We start from the raw sequence: 17927 nt of genomic DNA, 5'->3' as shown, positions 1-17927 counted from the left end.
TTAAAGAATATAAATAATAAGTTTAAAAATTAAAATTAATGATACTGCAATATTATTATCAAATTCCTGTTAAAGATTATAATGTTCATGTTCAAATGTTAAGATATGGACGTTCGAACATTTTTAAGTTCACGTTTGAATGTTATCATGTTTATGTTCAAACATTATTTAATTCATGTTCAAACATTATACAATATTTACATTCCACCGTTTAGTTGTTACATTCAAACTTTTAGCCGTTACATTCAAACATTCAGTCGTTATGTTCGAATGTAGATTTATACATATGAAGTAGAGTAACATGCGAATAGTTGTTGGTACATTCGAACGTACTTGTTGTGACAGAAATCAACCGTCACCAAAAGCTTATCACGTTCAAATCTTAAATTGAACATTGGGTCATAAACCATCACAAAAAATGTTAGAACAATAAACCGCCAGAACATATATTTTGTGACGTGGTTGTTGTGTCAGTATGATTGATGATTTTTAACCGTCACAAAAAACAGTTTGTGACGGTTTGGTTTGTTTTTGTGACGGTTCCATCTATAGCAAAAACTACAGTATGTTGTAGCATGCATCGAACGTAATAAACAGTTCATGTCCAGAATATCGTGGGAATGTAAGCATTCCATACCCTTTTGGAATTGGAAATAGTTGCTACGTCGGAGATTGATTTGAGATAGTCTGCAGAAATGACTCTTATGATGATCTGGAATATTACAAAAACCCTTTGAGAATTAATGCTTTAATTTAACATGGAGGTGCTGGAGATCTGGAATTCATTGACTTTGTGAAGGATGTTGGGAGAAAAATAGTATATTCTCTCTTTCTTATATACGTAAAGTACTTTATAAGCTAATATATATATATATATATATATATATATATTTGGTAATCTTCCAATTAACTGTATATCCTTAAATGTTCTAATTAATTTGTGCTTCCTTTCAGTTTCGTCGAATAATTTTATTTATTTACTATACCAACTGCACCGAAGATAAATTTTTCCCAAACAAGAGCAAAATGTGAGTTGTCGTAAAGTTTTAAAGACTGATGATATAGAGTTTTTCTATTCAGTAGCCCTACAGTACCACACACTTGTTGAAAAAAATAAAAAATAAAAATAGTTGTGAGGTGTAAGGCTGGCACTGCGTAGTAGAATTTTTCATTGATATATACCATGGCTAATCCTTTCGTGTGTTGTTTGGGCTTGCAAATGATGTCTTCGAAAACATAACCAAGACTTGGCAGAACATCGTTGAGGAAAATGAAATTACATTATGCAAGACCTTTTAAATGAAGAGATCGATCTAGATCAGGAAGTCTTTTTATTCATACATATATAATATTCATGCATGCATAATATACACACATATATATATCGATCGAGTTGCTCTACGCCAGGCCGTCTTTACGAGGTATACACCACAAGACACAATACAGCTGGAACAAACGATGCGACGATTGCATATTTTGCACAAGCAACACCGCTATAAGCAGCAATTAAGCTTCTTCAGCTGCTAATTATGGCAACCAAGGCTACTAATAAGCCTCTTTATATAGATCAGACCAAGCTAGCGAGGCGACCCTTCTTTAAAAATATACGGTAGTCTATATTGAAAAACAGAAATGAAAAATATCAGCTTACATCCTCAATATACTATATTGAGTTGAAGGAAAAAAAAATATATATTCTGAAGGGTGTGCTGCGACTTCTGGCTGATGCCTAGCATTACTCTTAAAAATATATATATATATATATATATATATATATATATATATATATATTGGAATGCTTAGTATGGATGTGATAATGGATAACTTATACTCAGTGAAAGAGCATAATTAATGTTATGTTTACTTTTTATGCACACTTTTAACTTATCTTTATAATTGGGCCCCCTTTATAAGAATTATGTGGCTTTCTCGACCCATGAGAAGGAAACAGACGTCACACTCACAGACCTATGATTAATATGAAAGGCTTGGTGTTCTTAGCAGTTAGCAGGGACACAACGGTAAATAGAACCTTCAGTATTTTCGCAGCGTGTAATTTGCACAATAGTTGAGGTCAAGGTCTGCACAATATTCGTCAATATCTGCCATGTAATGAAATTTGTTAATATATAAATATATATATTTAAAAAAAAAAGAGAGAGAGAGACAGTTTTTTATTTTTTTTTTTTCGTGCGTGAAAAAGCTTTGTTGCAATTGTCCAGCACGCGGTCAAAGAAACGAAAATCATTAATTCCCAGCAGCGTGTTGCTTACTCCCAAGAAAATAAACGAAAGTTCTGTGTTTGTTTGAGACGTGCTGTTTGATGGGTGGGGAGTTTGGATTGTGAGACGAGATGTGATGGTTATAGATAAAAATTAAATAAAATATTATTAGAATATTTTTTTAATATTATTATTATTTTAAAATTTTGAATTATTTATTATATTTTATGTAAAAATTTATAAAAATTATAATGATGAGATATGGTGAATTAAATATATATATCAGTTTATTTAGAATACTAGTACAGATTTCATGTGCAAAACATGTATATCTGGTTGAAAATGGTGTACTCGAGCAGTATGTAAGTCTGTCGGGTTGATCTTATTCGCTGATCCCTAACAAGAGTTAATTTTTTGTGATGTTCGAAATTTCTTAACAGTGTCTATCGCACTCGATTTGCTCTTTGATCTCGAGCAATGTCATTCAGTGTTGCCTTGCTCGATGATAATGAGCAAAGATCAAATTCTTGTACTGCTCGATATTAGTGATCAGTGTGACTATTTTATAATTTATTTACAACCGATCGTAACATTTTAGATTTAAAAATAACGAGGTTATCTTGATTTGAAGTATGGACCATGGATGATGGCAGAAAACCCGACCTACAGACGAGACAACCCATTTCGTCTTCAACAATCAACAAATTTGTATCGAACTCCGATGAGGAACAATCGTTTCAAAAGAGCTTCAGGCATTATTACCCTAACCCCTAGCGGTGAACACATATGGACAAAATAAATATTATAGTGTCACATTTACTGCTTCTTGCGGTGATTCTTGGCATCGTAAAAGGTGAATCTTCTTGTACCGCAGATGAAATGACAGTGCCTTTAACTCTAAAAGGGAGGAAATATCTCATTGTCCATAGAGAAGCTTTTATTGGGAAGCATGCATGATTAACTTTAATTCTATATATAGATCTATCTATTGTGGATTTATTCTCTTAATAATTTCCATCTACAAACGAAGATCAAAATTACTTGTTAACGTCATGTTCCACATGTTTTTGGATTAGACTCCGACAACTCAGATCTTTAGAAATGGGCCTGCAAAAGATGCTGAGGAAGACAATTAGGAAAGGGCGACCTTGGGTTGGGGAATCTCCGATATCAAAATTAGTAAATTCTCTTGAAAGTTTGTCAATAAGTGAAAGAGTATAGGGATCAAAGAAAGCTTTTCTCGAACCTGGAGCTTGTTATTTATACCATAGGTCTGGAGAGGTGCAGATCTTGTTTGTATCCACCGAGTTTGTGGCTCTCCTACTATTCCTGCTATCAGAGTCCCTTAATGTTGCGTGGCTCTGCAATTGCACCATAAATGTGGCATGTAGCTCGGTAGTGGCGCCATTAATGCGGTGTGGTTTCCAGGCCTTATTTTCATCCCTTTTGAACCGTAGATGTTCTGATGTCAATGGATCGAGGGTTTTCCGCATTTCCGCATTTCCGCTGTGTCTCATGAAAGTTTCCAGGTTCAAAACGTGGTCGAGTGATGTCAGACTGACGTGTCCTATCAGTTACTTGACTCCTTTCCCTGGTAGACACCTTGCTCCAAGTATGGCCCTGGTGACCCATGGGCCGGATATTGGGCTGAGGCCCAGTGGGCTTTTTGAAGTGGCAAAAATCCCTTTAGCCTTTGCACTGCAAGACTACTCTGCCTTTTTTGCTCTGATTGCAACGATTACGAATGGCGCCCCTCTGGTTCTTTCATCATGACCTAGTGTCAGACAATCATTTATTTCGCACGTCGTATAAGTAGATACACTCTGTTGAAGTTGCGACAATCGAGGGATTCTGGTGCTTTGGGGGACACATGGAGTTATGTTGTCTCAGGAGGTCAACTGTCGATCTCGCCTATATAAGGCCCATTTCTGCCTTGCAAAAGTTCACTTAACTCATTCTTTCTTTTGCATTTTTCTCTCTGTTCCTTGCTCGCTGCTTGAGTCCTTCATTCCTTTGTTTTCTTCCAGTTTTCCTCCGAAATTCCTTTATTTTCCATTTGGTCTCTCATGACTCTGAAGAAGTCTTCACTCCCTTATGGATTGGTTGGGTCCTCTAGCGATGATCGGGCTATCGTTGGCCATGGTGGTGCTGCCCCAGAAGAATTTGCTAGATTTACGTGGCAATCTGTGGTGACTCTTGTCGAACTAGAGTCGTTGAAGGAGACCTATAGGGTCCCTTCAAAAGTGGAGTTCATGGTGCCCTCTTCCACCAAAGGGGCAGTGGACTCCAAGGGCTGTGGTACCAAGGTCGCGGCGTACACCACCATGTTCTCCTGTGGCCTTAGGCTGCCCTTTTGTCAGCCAGTGCGAGAAGTATTGTCTTTCTTTGAGTTAGCACCTGCCCAGCTTCCTCCCAGCTTATGGAGGATTCCTGTTTCTTGCTGCATCATTTGGCACTGTGCGATAGAGGAGGCCGGGTCAGACTTCCCGGACGTCACATCTCGCTAGTTTTTCCTCACCCACAACATTCTGAGGAAGGGTTGACACCTCTATAGCTTCCAGCTAGTCTAGGAGTTGGTTCGGTTGGAGGCACGACATACCATTGTGTAGGGGTATAGTCGCCAATTCTTTTTCTTGTAGGGCGATGGATGGGGGTTCTCGATCGGGCAGACAATCAAGTGTCGGTTTCCTGTATACGCTATTTGGGGCACCGTGGGTGGGGATAAGGGTCGCCGCCCTAACTCGACCCCGATGGAAGAGCTCAGGCTCAAGTCGTTCAGGCTTGGGTGGAGGCGCATTCGGACGATGTTTCTTTGGAGGCCCTGCTAACCGAGGACAGCCTTCGTCAATATCTTGCCCCCACCTTAGCCAACTTGTGCTATGACGTGGGCTTCCCCATAAATCCTGTCACGTCACAGGCATGTAGTTGCTCCCTTAGTCTGCCAATGGAGGGGAAAGGAAAGAAGCCCCGGAGGATCTCCCCCCATTAGATCTGATTCTGACAATGTTCCGATTCCCCCAGAAGGTTCGTCTGTAATGGTGCTCACTATTCAGCTCGAGCAGTTGGCGCCCAAGAAGATGACGACGATAGCAAACTTTCCTTGCATCATGCTACTAGTTCAGGGCGTACTCCTCTAACGAAGTCGAAGTAGTGGGGGCTGCTGTTTTGGCCAGGGAGATGATGACACACGGGGTTCCTGCTGAGGGGGAAGGCGAGGAGGTCGTTGGTAGGCCACGCCAATCGCATCCGCGAGATGGAGAGTAGGCTTAAGAGGCTATTCGCAGGGGTAAGATCTTAATTAACAAACTTCTTAGACTCTTTGTTTGTTTCCTTTCTTGATCTTGATTTGGACTTGCGTGATAGGGGTTGGAGTGTTTCGCGACCTTCATCATGGACACTAAGAGGAAGTGATGAGAGAGAACCGGGTACTTCGCTCGCTTGCGCAGTTGGCCTTAGACTGTGTGGCGAAGGAGCAAAAGCAAAAGGAAGAAGCCAAGGAGGACCTTGCCGACTTATCAAGATCTCAGGGCGAAGTTGGCATTTTTCGCATCGAGGCCTCACTTGCTTCCGAGGTGAGGGAGGTGTTGCAGTGGTCCCTTGACAACTGCCAACTGGACCTTGAGTGGTTGCAGGATGAGAACTGGGAGCTACGCCAATGGCGGGACTCTAATGACTAGACAAACAAGTGGCTGACGAATCGGTTCAAAGGTGCCCACGAGGCTCTGACAAAGAAGGGGAAAACCCTGGAGGAGGAAATAAACGGAGGAGAGACTTGGGTGCCGCCTAGGAAGAAACCAGGCGGGTCCTAGAAGCTCGTGAAGCCACCATCCATAGTCTACAGGAGGAGTTGTCATATGTCTGTGGTGTTCGCGATGACGTGTGGAGCTTCGGTTATAACGATGGCTTAGAGCGGATGAAGACTCACATTCTTCAGAACCCTCAGTACGACCTCAGGGTCCTGTGTGGGGGATTTTCCTCCACACAGGGAGTCTCTAGACCAGAGTGTTCTTCTAGAAAAGGGTCTGGTCCCGAGCACCCTCGGTGGTAGCCTTGCAGGGAATGATCCTGCCTGCTGAGGGTGGACCTTCTTCAACCGCAAGTTGTGCGGCTCCTTCCGGTCAAATTTCCTTGCTCTTCTCTACTGTTGTGGCCGTAAGGCTCCCCTTCATGGCTTTTTCAGGCAGATCTTCTTGCTATTCTTTGTTGTTATTGTCCCAAGCCTCCTCTACCGCTTCTCATTCTCGCCCTTTTGCTTATTGAGCCTGTCTTCGAGGCCATTCCTGTCAGCCATCCTCACCTCCTCCAACAGTTTCTCATACGTTTCCTCAACTAGCAGGTGGTTTCAGGTGGCTCCTGGGCGATTGCTATCACCGTACGACTCAATAAGTTGTCTCATTACATCCCTGTTGATTTTTTAGAGGTAACCTCGGGCGTTATCGACACGTTGTAATGATAGAGATCTTTGTCTTCCATTTCCACAGAATATGATTTGATTAGGCTCAATTGTGATGAGTCGTCTTGCGTTGTATCTGTCTCTTGGCTACTCTACGATTTCAAGTTGTACTTGCTCTTTGTAACTCTGCGACTTTATGTTCTAACTTGCTCCTTGCAGCTCTGCAGCTTTATGATTAGTGATATCGCCTTACATGTTGTTGTGCCCGGGCAGTTGTCTTTGCACACTCTTCTTTTCTCTTTCTCTTCCTTTCTCTATCTTTTTTTTTTTTTGTCGACCTAGGGGATTCCTCACAGGGAATTATAGGATTCTTGACTACCCCACTAGTCATCAGGTAGTCGTCCCCTTGGGACCTCCATGAGGTTTTACTTGATGATGTCCTCCTGATTTTCTGTCATGCTAACTAGCTTTAGTCGCGCATCATTGCACTAGTTGTTTTTATGCTGTACTTGGCTCTTCGTAATTCTGCGGCCACATGTTGCAGCTGCCGATGATTAATAATACTACGTTTTGTTGTCCATACCCAGCTATGTTTCTTTGTGCATTCTTTTTCCGCTGTTTCGATCTTTTTTATTTTGTGGTTGGCCTTGGGGTGTTTTGGCCATGAGGATTCACCACATAGGGCTTCACGGACCACCCGCCAATGCCTAGCCTAAACCTGCCGAACCCACTTTCCAGTGGCTTTCTAGTTTGTGCCATTTTCGTCGGCCTATATCATGTAGCCATTCTCTTGTGGCCTTACCGACTTTGTTCAAAAAGGCCAGCATTCTTTGTATTCTCCTTGCACTGATTTTTTTTTTAAAATTTTTCTTCTGCTTTATCCCACCTTTATCGCGTAGACTTCTAGCTGGGCTATTCTCACTTTCCGTAGCAGGGAGGCAAGACGACCTCAGGCTGGCTTGCCTCCTTGGTCCACAGGGAGGTAAGTTGTCTAGGCAGTTTGGAACTGTACCCGTCTTCCTTCACTAGCATAGATTCATTCTTAAGGTAGCCCTGTGGCTAGTCCCGCTCTCCGTCACGGGAAGTCAAAGCTGCCTTGGGCTCAGCTTGCCTCCATGGTCCGCGGGGAGGTAAGTTGCTGGGGCAGTTTGGAATTGTACCCGTCTTCCTCCATTAGCATTATGTATTTCTCTCTTGGTCAAGAAAAAAGGATGTTATCATTATTCTGCTTTTGTGGACTGGAGTTAATGTCGCAAACCTAGGCCCCCAGGCCTATGTCGTACTGTGCTTGTCAATTTCTGCAATGCTACTGCCTGCGTTGTCGACATCCTAGGAGGTAGATTGTTCGGGCAGTCTGTATTTGGACATGCTTCCACCCATTGACACAGTAGGAAAGGGTAAGTTTGGGTTAGGCTAGCGCTGATCTCACACTCCGTCGTAGCAGGGATCAGGGTAATTTATTGGGGTGGTCGTGAGGTTGATGCCACTCTTCACTGCAGGAGGGATAGGGCAACCTTTAGGCCTACCTTTTCCTCTGGTATCTTGAAGGGAGGTAAGTCTTTCAGGCAGTCTATTGTTGAACTCTCTCCCATCCATTGATGCTTATGAGAAAGGTAAAACTTTTTTTCAGGTTGCTGAGGACTGACCCGCACTCTGTCTTGGGAGGGATAAGGCAATCTTTAGGCCTATCTTTCCCGCCCCGCGGGTAGGTAATTCCAATAGTGATGTGGCTGGTTCACTCATTCGCCGTGATGGAGGTCGGGGTAAGTTATTCGGGCAAGTTGGGACTAGACCCCGCTCCTGCTCGTTGAAATCACAGGGATGGGTAAGTTTGGGTCAGGCTAGCGCTGATCCCACACTTCATCGCAACGGAGGTCAGTGTAATTCATTCAAGTAACAGCGGGGCTGGTCCTGCTCTTCATTGTGGGAGGGATAAGGCAACCTTTATGCCTACCGTACCTTATGGTATCCCGCAGGGAGGTAAGTCATTCAGGCAGTCTGTTATTGGGCCCACTTCTGCCTGTTAACGCTTAATGGGGAAGGTAAATCTTTATGTTTGGGTGGCCAAAGACTGACCCACACTCCTCCACAAGAAGGGTAGAGCAGCCTTAGGCATTATACTCGCCCCTTTCGCCCCACAAGGAGGTACGTTGTTGATGGAGGCTTTGTTAATTTTGCCAATGCAGATCACATTGACGAAGTTGACTTTGCTGATGGAGACTAAGTTGATTTTGTTGGTGGAGAGTTCATTGGTGGGTTACGCTATGTTCCTGAAATTTGCCATTGAATTACAACACTTCTTTTATTAAGGCCTGTAATGTGTGCATAGAAGTATATAAACTTTTGACAATGAGTTAGCTTAGCAATAGAACTTCCGTAAATGCTCGGCGTTCCAGGGGTGCGACAGCACTTTCCCTTGAGAGTCTCAGAGACGGTAGGTGCCCAAGCTATTTGTGGCGGTGACCATGTAGGGTCCTCCATAAGGAGCCTATCTTTCCTTCGTCTCACGTTGTTATTCCTGTCTCTTTGAGTACGAGATCCTCGACCTTGAACATTCTCGGGCCACGCACTTGTTGAAGCCTTCTCGGCCCTTTTTTTGTTGGCCACAGTTCTTATTTTGGCCTCTGTTCCTCTAGCCGCCTATCATTGGATTCTTGCTCAAAGTGCTGAACTTTGTAGGTGGGGATTCTGATCTCTACTGGTGACATTGCCTCATGGCCGTAATTGAGGGTAAAAGGAGTTTCTCTAGTTGCCGTTTTCACTATGACCCTGTAGGCCAGCAGGACTACGGGGAGTTCTTCTGCCCACGCCCGTTTTTCTATCGTAGAGCCACTTCTTGAGCATTCCCATCAATGTTTTTGATGATCGCCTCAACTTGCCCGTTAGACTGGTTGTACTGGGGATGAGTACAGGAACTCGATTCTCAATTCTCGGCACCAGTTGTAGTAATGATCAAAATTGAGTTGCCTCCCATTATCTGATATAATAGTACGTGGGATGCCAAACCAGCAAACTATCGTCCTCCATAGGAACCATGTGATGTTGTTCACCATGATGGTTGCTAAGGCCTCGACATCGACCCACTTGGTGAAGTAGTCCATAGCCACTACCACAAACTTGACTCCTCCTTTGCCAGGAGGAAGCGAGCCAACCAAGTCAGCTCCCCATTGGGCGAATCGCCAAGGCGACGAAGTCAAAGTCAATTCTTCTGGTAGGCAATGGGGCACCTTGGCGTATTCTTGGCACTTTCGACATTTCTAAGCATATTCCTTGGCGTCCCGTAGGGCTTGAGGCCAGTAATATGCCGCCCCCATTACCTTTCCGGCCAGCACCTTTCCTCCTGAGTGATTCCCACAAATCCCTTCATGTATTTTTGTCAACACGTATTGAGCTTCTTCCGGGGAGATGCACCTCAACAGAGGCATTGAGTGGCCCTTTCGATATAAAATTTCCTCGATTAAAGTGTAGCGTGCTGCTCAATTTCTAATCTTCATGGCCTCCTGTATGTCTTCTAGCAACTCATTGGTTTCCAAATACCTGAGTATGTCATCTGCCGAAGCTGGGGCTTTGGACAATACTTCCATTACTTATCTGCTCTGGTACTTCCACGATTCGGATCACTATTTGCTTGGGTACTGGCCTATAATTGGTATATTTTCGACATTTTTGTAAACGCCGCCAAAGCTATATATTATTACCGATGTAACAATATAAACGCTGGAAAACTCAAAAATTTATCAGCATAAAATTGTTCAATTGTCGGCATTTTTTTAAACACTGTGAAAGCTATATATTATCATAGGCGTAATAATATAAATGTCAAGAAATGACTAATTTACTAGAGTATAATTAATATATTTTCGACATTTTTCTAAATGCCGCCAAAGCTATATATTATTACCGGTGTAAAACTATAAATGCCAGAAAATTCAATTATTTATCGGCATAAAATAAGCGCCGGCCATAACATATTTTTACTGGTGCATAAACAACCGCTGATGATATAAACATCGGTAGTTCTTAATTTTTTTGTAGTCATTGATAAATTCAGCTGGTTTTCTTCATTGACTACCCGTCTCAATGATTTCATTAATATACGTGGGTTCTATATCAATTTGACTTAGTGGAGTTGAGACAAACACATCAACACATTGGACAGGTGTGTAATGATATGAGGATTCTTCTTGATATGCATCATCGTCACTTGATTCGCAATCATGTTCTTCTGACAAAGGCCCTGGTGGGATGTCATATACATTCCTATTAGTGAACTTCTGTACAACATACTAACTACCTTTCACCCTTAAATATTTTACGTCAAAACATTGGGAAGCCTAGCATGCGAACACAAATGGTTCATCCTTATTACAAGTCTTGTCCATATTGACACTAGTCATATGTTGATCTACTCGTACCCCTCGTTTTGGATCACCAATGTCAAACCATTCACATCTAAACAAGTACACACGATGTCATCCCATGTAGTGTAACTCCATGACATCATTGATAACACCATAGAAATCTACATTATTGGACTCATTGTCACTAGTTACCAACACACTTGAATTTTGTGTACGCCGACATTGTTCATGATGCTTCGTATGGAACCTTTTCCATTTATAATGCAGGCAGCATATTATGTAATCGAACGGTCAGGATCGAATGCTAACGCATATAGATCAATGGACACATCCAATGGGTTGATTGCTCTTTGCTCTTAAACCTATTACGATATTTTGAACAAATCACCATTTATAGTTTCGTTGTAGTAGTCAAATTATGCGCATTGCATGTAAGAAGAGAGAAAGATAACTTACATGTTTCTTGAACCATCTTGGAAACTCATTCTGATGCGTGCAATTGACATAATTTGGGTTATTTTCCTTACATTTGTCGTAGTGCTCGCCGCACATAGAATACAAAATTTCATAAGCTCTAAATCAAATTTGGACGTGGGACATGCAACATAATACGTAGTATTCCAAGAAGAAATACGTAAGCATTCGTACAACTTGAAGTAAGTATTTGTAATTGAGAAATGCTTGATGCATACTCTTGGTAGGGTGCAATCTTTGTTCAGTTGTTAAGCACGTACTAGCGAACGTACCAGTGGGTTGAGGTAAGGAGCTTATCATCTATTTGCACATTAGACGTTGTACCCAAATGATGAACTTTCTAGTTGAAAATTGAGAATCCTTCTATAGTATCTTCTTCTCGGCCATCAATGTTGCGGTTCGCTTGATTAAACCTTGTCTTAGCATCTTACAAATACATCAAGCAAAATGTCAAGCATTCGAGGTGGTGAATGTAGGCTTTCACTATCGATCCTTCAGGGCGGGCTTTATTCTTAACATACAGCTTGGACTTTTCAAGATACCTCTCAAAAGAGTACATCCACCTGTATTGGACTGGACCTACAAGCATGACCTCACAAGGCAAATAGATAGCTAGGTGCACCATCACATAAAAAAATAGAGGGAATATCAACTCCAATTTGCATAGAAAGATGACGATATTAGTTTAAAGTTGGAATCGGAGGTTGATATTCAGTGTTCGTGCACACAACTCTTTAAAGAAACTAATAAGTTTATTCAAGGCCAATGTAATATCTTTTCTTAAGTACCCACCAACAACGATTGGAAGTAGTCTTTGTAAGCATGGTTGTCATGGCTTTTCAACTCTGATAGGTTGCAATCACATATAGAATCACATCGTGAAATATTGGCAGTGAAATTATCAGGAAATTTCACATCAGACAACCACTCGCAAAATTTATGCCTCTCATCTTCGTGTAACACCGCTCACCTTGGTGCTTCAATTGTAATTCCTTTTTTACACCCGAACTGGCCAGGTCACGCTGTGTATTCATATTATCTTTAGTTTTTCTAGGAATGTTCATTAAAGTGCTGAAGATTTTATTAAAAATGTTCTTCTCAATATGCATAACATCTAGATTATGACAAAACTTAATTGTTGACCAATAAGGTAATTTGAAGAATATGCTATTCAAATGTTGGACAAATGTTCTGCTTATGAATTAACTATTACTGCTACATGCTTTTATAATAAGTGAGGCACTTTTCTTTTCTTGCCTATGATGCTCCATTATTCTTCCATTTTACGGGATCTGGCAAAGGAACTTTTAGAAAATTTTACGGCAATTAAAATGGCAAAAGCCTTCTTTGTAAACAGTGGATCAGAAGCCAATGATACTCAGGTTTGCTTTGTTTAAGGAAGCATCTGACATGGAGTTGTGTGGAGAGTAATTTCATATCTCAAGTTCTAATATTCTCAAACTCTGTAATAACAAAGATATAGATGCCACTCTCTCTAGCAAGATATCATTCATGCATGTTATCTATAATTCTCAAGACAAATTTATCAGTACATGTAAAATACAAGAAGAGAAGAATATGATAGATATATTAACATGTGGATATTGGACAAATGTTGCTAGCACGCCGCCCCCACCCCCCCCAAAGCGCTAGTCAAGAAAAATAATGCGTCTATAACAACTTGAATTTTTTCTTGTAGGTGAAGCTGGTTTGGTATTATAAAAATGCACTTGGAAGATCAAATAAAAAGAAATTTATAGCTCGAGAGAAGTCGTATGTTGAGCACGCAATTTGTGTTGTTCTTTATATTCTCTTGACATTGTGCTCCAAGTAGCTTATGCTTCTTTGAATTCTGACAGGTATCATGGTTCAACTTTGATATCAGCTAGTCTTTCTGGGTAGGCTTACATACAGAATTTTTTTTTTTTTCAGTTTGAGACTTTTTGTACTCATGCAAATTCTTATAGTCCTTTTACTGGAGGATTTTTTCACAGCCTTCCCGCTTTGCATCAAAAATTTGATTTGCCAGCTCCATTTGTATTGCATACTGATTGCCTTCATTACTGGCGCTTTCATCTTCCAGGTTATCACCACATCTGATGCCTAGGATTTTCTTGTTATCATATTTGGTTATCATTTAAATTAGGAATATGAATGCATATTCCAGGTGAAACAGAGGAGGACTTCTCAACCAGATTAGCCAATAATTTGGAGAATCTTATCCTCAAAGAAGGACCAGAGACAGTAACTAACTTAATTTAAAATCATTAAACTTTTTGAGGAAATGATTCTGCCACTGTAATGATTGTCTTTTGTTGCTGAATTTATATGGTTGCTCATTTCAGATTGCTGCTTTCATTGCCGAACCTGTCATGGGGGCAGGAGGTGTGATACTTCCTCCTGCAACATAGTTTGACAAGGTAAATGGTTTGTATCTTAAAATGCACCATATGTCATACTCAGAGTTTCTACCTTTCAAGGGGCATTTAAATAAATGCTTGAATGGCACATATTAAGATCAACACATTTTCAAGGAAATCCTTCCAGTATACAATGACCATACAGATGGTTTCTGAATGGCATACTTAGGAAATCCAACATGCCATGCGACCTTAGTTATTGGGCCTGAGCCAGCCCGGGGTTTGAATTGACTATGAAGTAAACTTAACTGACTCACTGAGTTTCTTCAATTTTACCAACCAGTTTCCAAGAGTTGAGTCAAGTAAAATTGTATAATCTTGAGCCTTGATAAGTCATTCTGTTCCATCTCCTTACTATCAGCCAAGAGGGACACTGGGATCATAAGAAAATCGTTCTACACTATAATCCTTTCTGTTTCAAGATTAACTCGGCAGAATTAACATGGTCACACAAATGGGAACATGTATGATGCAGGTAAAGATGCAATTTTTGCCATGTGGTGCCAGTTATTGTCGGCAAAGAAAACTGGTTTCGTCAAAATCTCGTATTGGCCGACCTATACCTAGTTATTACTTTTGTCATGAAAGTAGTCCTTGATTTCTAGAAGTACATTATACACAGAAGAACACCCACTTCATTTCTACTTTCAATACTTAAAATGACTAATTAAGTTCAGACATTTATTCTGTTATCATTTTTCTTAAATTTTTTTTCCTTGGTGATGGTACCTGCCACCTCTCAGTTTTGATTATGTGTTATTATGCTTTGAATACCAAAAAGACCTCTCTTTCCCCTCCTGAAATTGTTGGAGAAGACACATTAGACAATAAAATGCTTCATATTTGATGTAGATTCAAGCTGTTGTAAAGAAATATGACATTCTTTTTATTGCTGATGAGGTACTACTCTCTGTTTCTAATATTACCATATACGTGTGCAAATCTTAATTTGTTTCATGGTATTCTAAGGCCTGATTTGTTCATTTATGTTTATCCTAGGTGATTTGTGGATTTGGAAGGCTGGGCACAATGTTTGGGTGCGACAAGTACAACATAAAACCAGACCTTGTGTCCCTTGCAAAGGTAAAGTTGGGATATAATTGAACTCAAAGACAGATCCTCAAAGCCTGGCAGAAAGCACAGTTTTCAATATTATGTATTGAATTTTCCAGGCCCTTTCTTCTGCATATATGCCTATTGGCGCTGTACTTGTGAGCCCCGAAGTATCAGAAGTCATACATTCTCAAAGCAACAAACTCGGTATATTGAACACTCATGAGCAAGTCTCTCAAATTGATGATTATTTAGTATATGACCGTGTTTACCTTTTCTTTCAGGTACTTTTTATCATGGATCTACTTATTCTGGACACCCAGTATCCTATGTCGTTGCAATTGAAACGCTTAAAATCTACAAGTGTGTTCTTTTCTTCTCATCCAATTTTACCTGTTCAAAGTTTTACTTCATAGTTCAGTTTACGTATATTGCATTGGAAGACCCTCAAAGATGACTGAATAGGACTTGATGGAGTTTTATCTTATCATACAATTTCTTTAATTGTCCCCCAAATGGTGGGTAGGGCTGTAAACTTTTCAGTTCGGACCGGACCAAAAATTTATTTGATTGGTTTTGGTCCTCTATTTGTGATGAATTCGGTTCTTGGTCCGGTCCTAGGGTGGGTGATTTTTGGACCGGACCAGACTGAAATCGACCGAACTATATATATATATTTAAGATATTATATGTATAAATATATTATTTTATATAGTAATTTTATAAGTTAATTATGTAATTTTCACCCCCGGGATGTGGGGGCGGGTCCGGGGGTGAAAACCCCACCTCCCACCCATGTGGGGCTGGGGGCGGGTAGCACCCCTACCAAAAACCCCTTATGGACTGAGTAGACCGGATTGAATTCACCCCTAATGGTGGGTCATGGCTTATATATGCATTTATGCAATGACATATACCTAAATATCTATACCTGTATATTCCGCATGATCAACATGAAGATTATATATTAAGACTGTCCTTGAGTGACAGCTATCTATCATCTTTACAGAGAGAAAAATTGCGGATCAAGTAAAGAGCATTTCCCCGAAGTTCCAAGATGGTGTAAAAGCATTTTCAGACAGTCCCATAATTGGGGAGGTACGTAATTGTCTCTAAAGTTTTTAATTTTTTAGTTAATGTGAAAACTTTTGAGACATTTGATTTGTATTACTCTTCTGAATATGCAGATTCGGGGAACTGGATTGATTCTTGGAACAGAGTTTGTAGATAACAAGTCCCCTAATGATCCATTCCCTCCTGAATGGGGCAAGTTCCATCTTAATTTTCTGTCTTAAAGTTTACTGCATGAATATATTTATTTATTGAGGGGATAAATTGGTTAGATTAAGGCTGCATAATTACCTATAATTTCTTTCATCAACTAGGTCAGAACATGTTGTAGATCTGCTTAAAGATTGTCCTGTTGTGATTACTCGTTTATGATGGTCCTCACGAAATGATTGAATTTAATATTTGGTTGAGATAGACAAGCATGCTTAGCTTTTCTTTCTAATCTTTTCTCTCTGAATCTTATACTTCTTATTGATATGTATTGCAGGGATAGGCTCTTATTTTGGAGCACAATGTGAGAAGCATGGAATGTTAGTACGTGTAGCAGGAGATAACATAATGATGTCTCCTCCATTTATTATCTCCCCCAAAGAAATTGACGAGGTAGGCTAGAGAACTAATTCTCATCTTCTTAGAAGATCAATAAGAAATAAGGAAAGTCTTATGTATCTGCTTCACAATTTGATTTTGCTAGGGAAAAAAGTTTTCTAGTGGATTATTTAGGGAGATATTGGAAGGAAGAATAGAGTCATGGGCATTAGAATTTAATTTACGTTTGCAATTATATTACTTACGAGTAATTTCTTGAAATCAGATATTGCTATAGTTCTCTCACAAAACTATTTTTTTCCCTGCTCCTTGTCTGTATTTGCTGTTGCTGATTATACATTTGCATTGTAGACATGTATAGACTGTTTTCATGAGGAAAACACATTGAAATTTGTGACTAAGAAAAAATTGCCACTAATGAAAAAGTGGTTACAAAATAAAAGAATCGAGTCTGTTTTGGATCATATGACTGACATGCTTTGCAACTTATTCTTCCTAAATTTGTGTCCAGTGCATTATTACATTGGTGTGAAATGGTAATTCTAATGATTTCCCAATATGATTGGAAGTTTTTGGGTCTCATGAGAATCAAATTCTGAAGTTCTGAATTGCTATAATTTTCAGCTAATATGCATTTACGGAAAAGCGCTGAGGGCTACTGAAGAGAGGGTGAAGGAACTCAAGTCTCAGCAGAAATAGTTTGTTGCTGATTATGCCGAAAAATCATCTTGCTTCTTGTAATGGACATCAATTCACTTAGTGACTTGTGAGACAGATGGTATTTTTATTTTATTTTTTATATCGAGACAGATGGTATTAAATAAAGCATCCATGTTATAACCTGTGAGAATTTATCTTTAGTTTTATTTCTCTGCATCTTTTCCTAATCTGGTTCTTCAAATTTAGATTTAGCTGACTCAGCAGGCAACTAGAAAGATCTTGCCCATGGCATGTGACCATAACATGAGGAGAGAGAGAGTTGCTAAGAGTTGGTTGCTTCATTCCTCTCATCAAAGTTATTTGATGATTTTTGTGGATTTGATTCATTAATTGTTCCAGATATCCTTTCACATGGGGTTTAGATGGCACAACAACCTTGGTCTCTGGTGTGTTTAAAGCACCCTTGTCATTCTCGAGAAGTGAGTACCATTGGGTGGATTCAGTCTCCGAGGAAAATATATAGTGGTGTTGGCTCTTTTAGCTGATTTGTGGTTTCTTGAGGGTTTGACCGTGAGAGAATGAAAAAGAAGTGAAAAAACTGCACAACACCCAATTAAGCAATAGACCTTGTAATGGTAGATAAACATTCAAGCGATCAATGGTCACCTGAGCCTGATGGTCTTCTTTATAAACCAAGATGGTAGATAAACATTCAAGTGATCGA

At 40.2% G+C, this 17927-nt stretch overlaps 1 protein-coding gene across 2 annotated transcripts in view; it reads left to right on the top strand.

Moving 5' to 3' along the window:
- Positions 1-12738: 12738 nt before the first annotated feature.
- LOC109010285 (gamma aminobutyrate transaminase 3, chloroplastic) overlaps positions 12739-17927 on the top strand; it is a 60732-nt gene continuing 55543 nt past the window's right edge. Inside the window, exons 1-14 of one of the 2 annotated variants that reach the window (XM_035694600.1) lie at positions 12739-12832; positions 13150-13223; positions 13310-13348; positions 13445-13533; positions 13618-13694; positions 13796-13870; positions 14723-14770; positions 14870-14953; positions 15043-15130; positions 15208-15286; positions 15931-16021; positions 16111-16189; positions 16482-16597; positions 17168-17277. In XM_035694600.1, the coding sequence (XP_035550493.1) occupies positions 14900-14953; positions 15043-15130; positions 15208-15286; positions 15931-16021; positions 16111-16189; positions 16482-16597; positions 17168-17242 (582 nt within the window). In that variant the 5' untranslated portion in view covers positions 12739-12832; positions 13150-13223; positions 13310-13348; ... (3 more) ...; positions 14723-14770; positions 14870-14899 and the 3' untranslated portion in view covers positions 17243-17277. Of the gene's footprint in view, positions 12833-13149; positions 13224-13309; positions 13349-13444; positions 13534-13617; positions 13695-13795; positions 13871-14722; positions 14771-14869; positions 14954-15042; positions 15131-15207; positions 15287-15930; positions 16022-16110; positions 16190-16481; positions 16598-17167; positions 17278-17927 lie in introns of those variants that run through there. The other variant, XM_035694601.1, reaches the window with a different exon arrangement.

The sequence above is a fragment of the Juglans regia genome, chromosome 10 (genome assembly GCF_001411555.2).
Source record: "Juglans regia cultivar Chandler chromosome 10, Walnut 2.0, whole genome shotgun sequence".
Classification (NCBI taxonomy): Eukaryota; Viridiplantae; Streptophyta; class Magnoliopsida; order Fagales; family Juglandaceae; genus Juglans; species Juglans regia.
The sequence above is the reverse complement of the archived record's forward strand: the minus strand, read 5'-3'. Positions and strand labels throughout refer to the sequence as shown.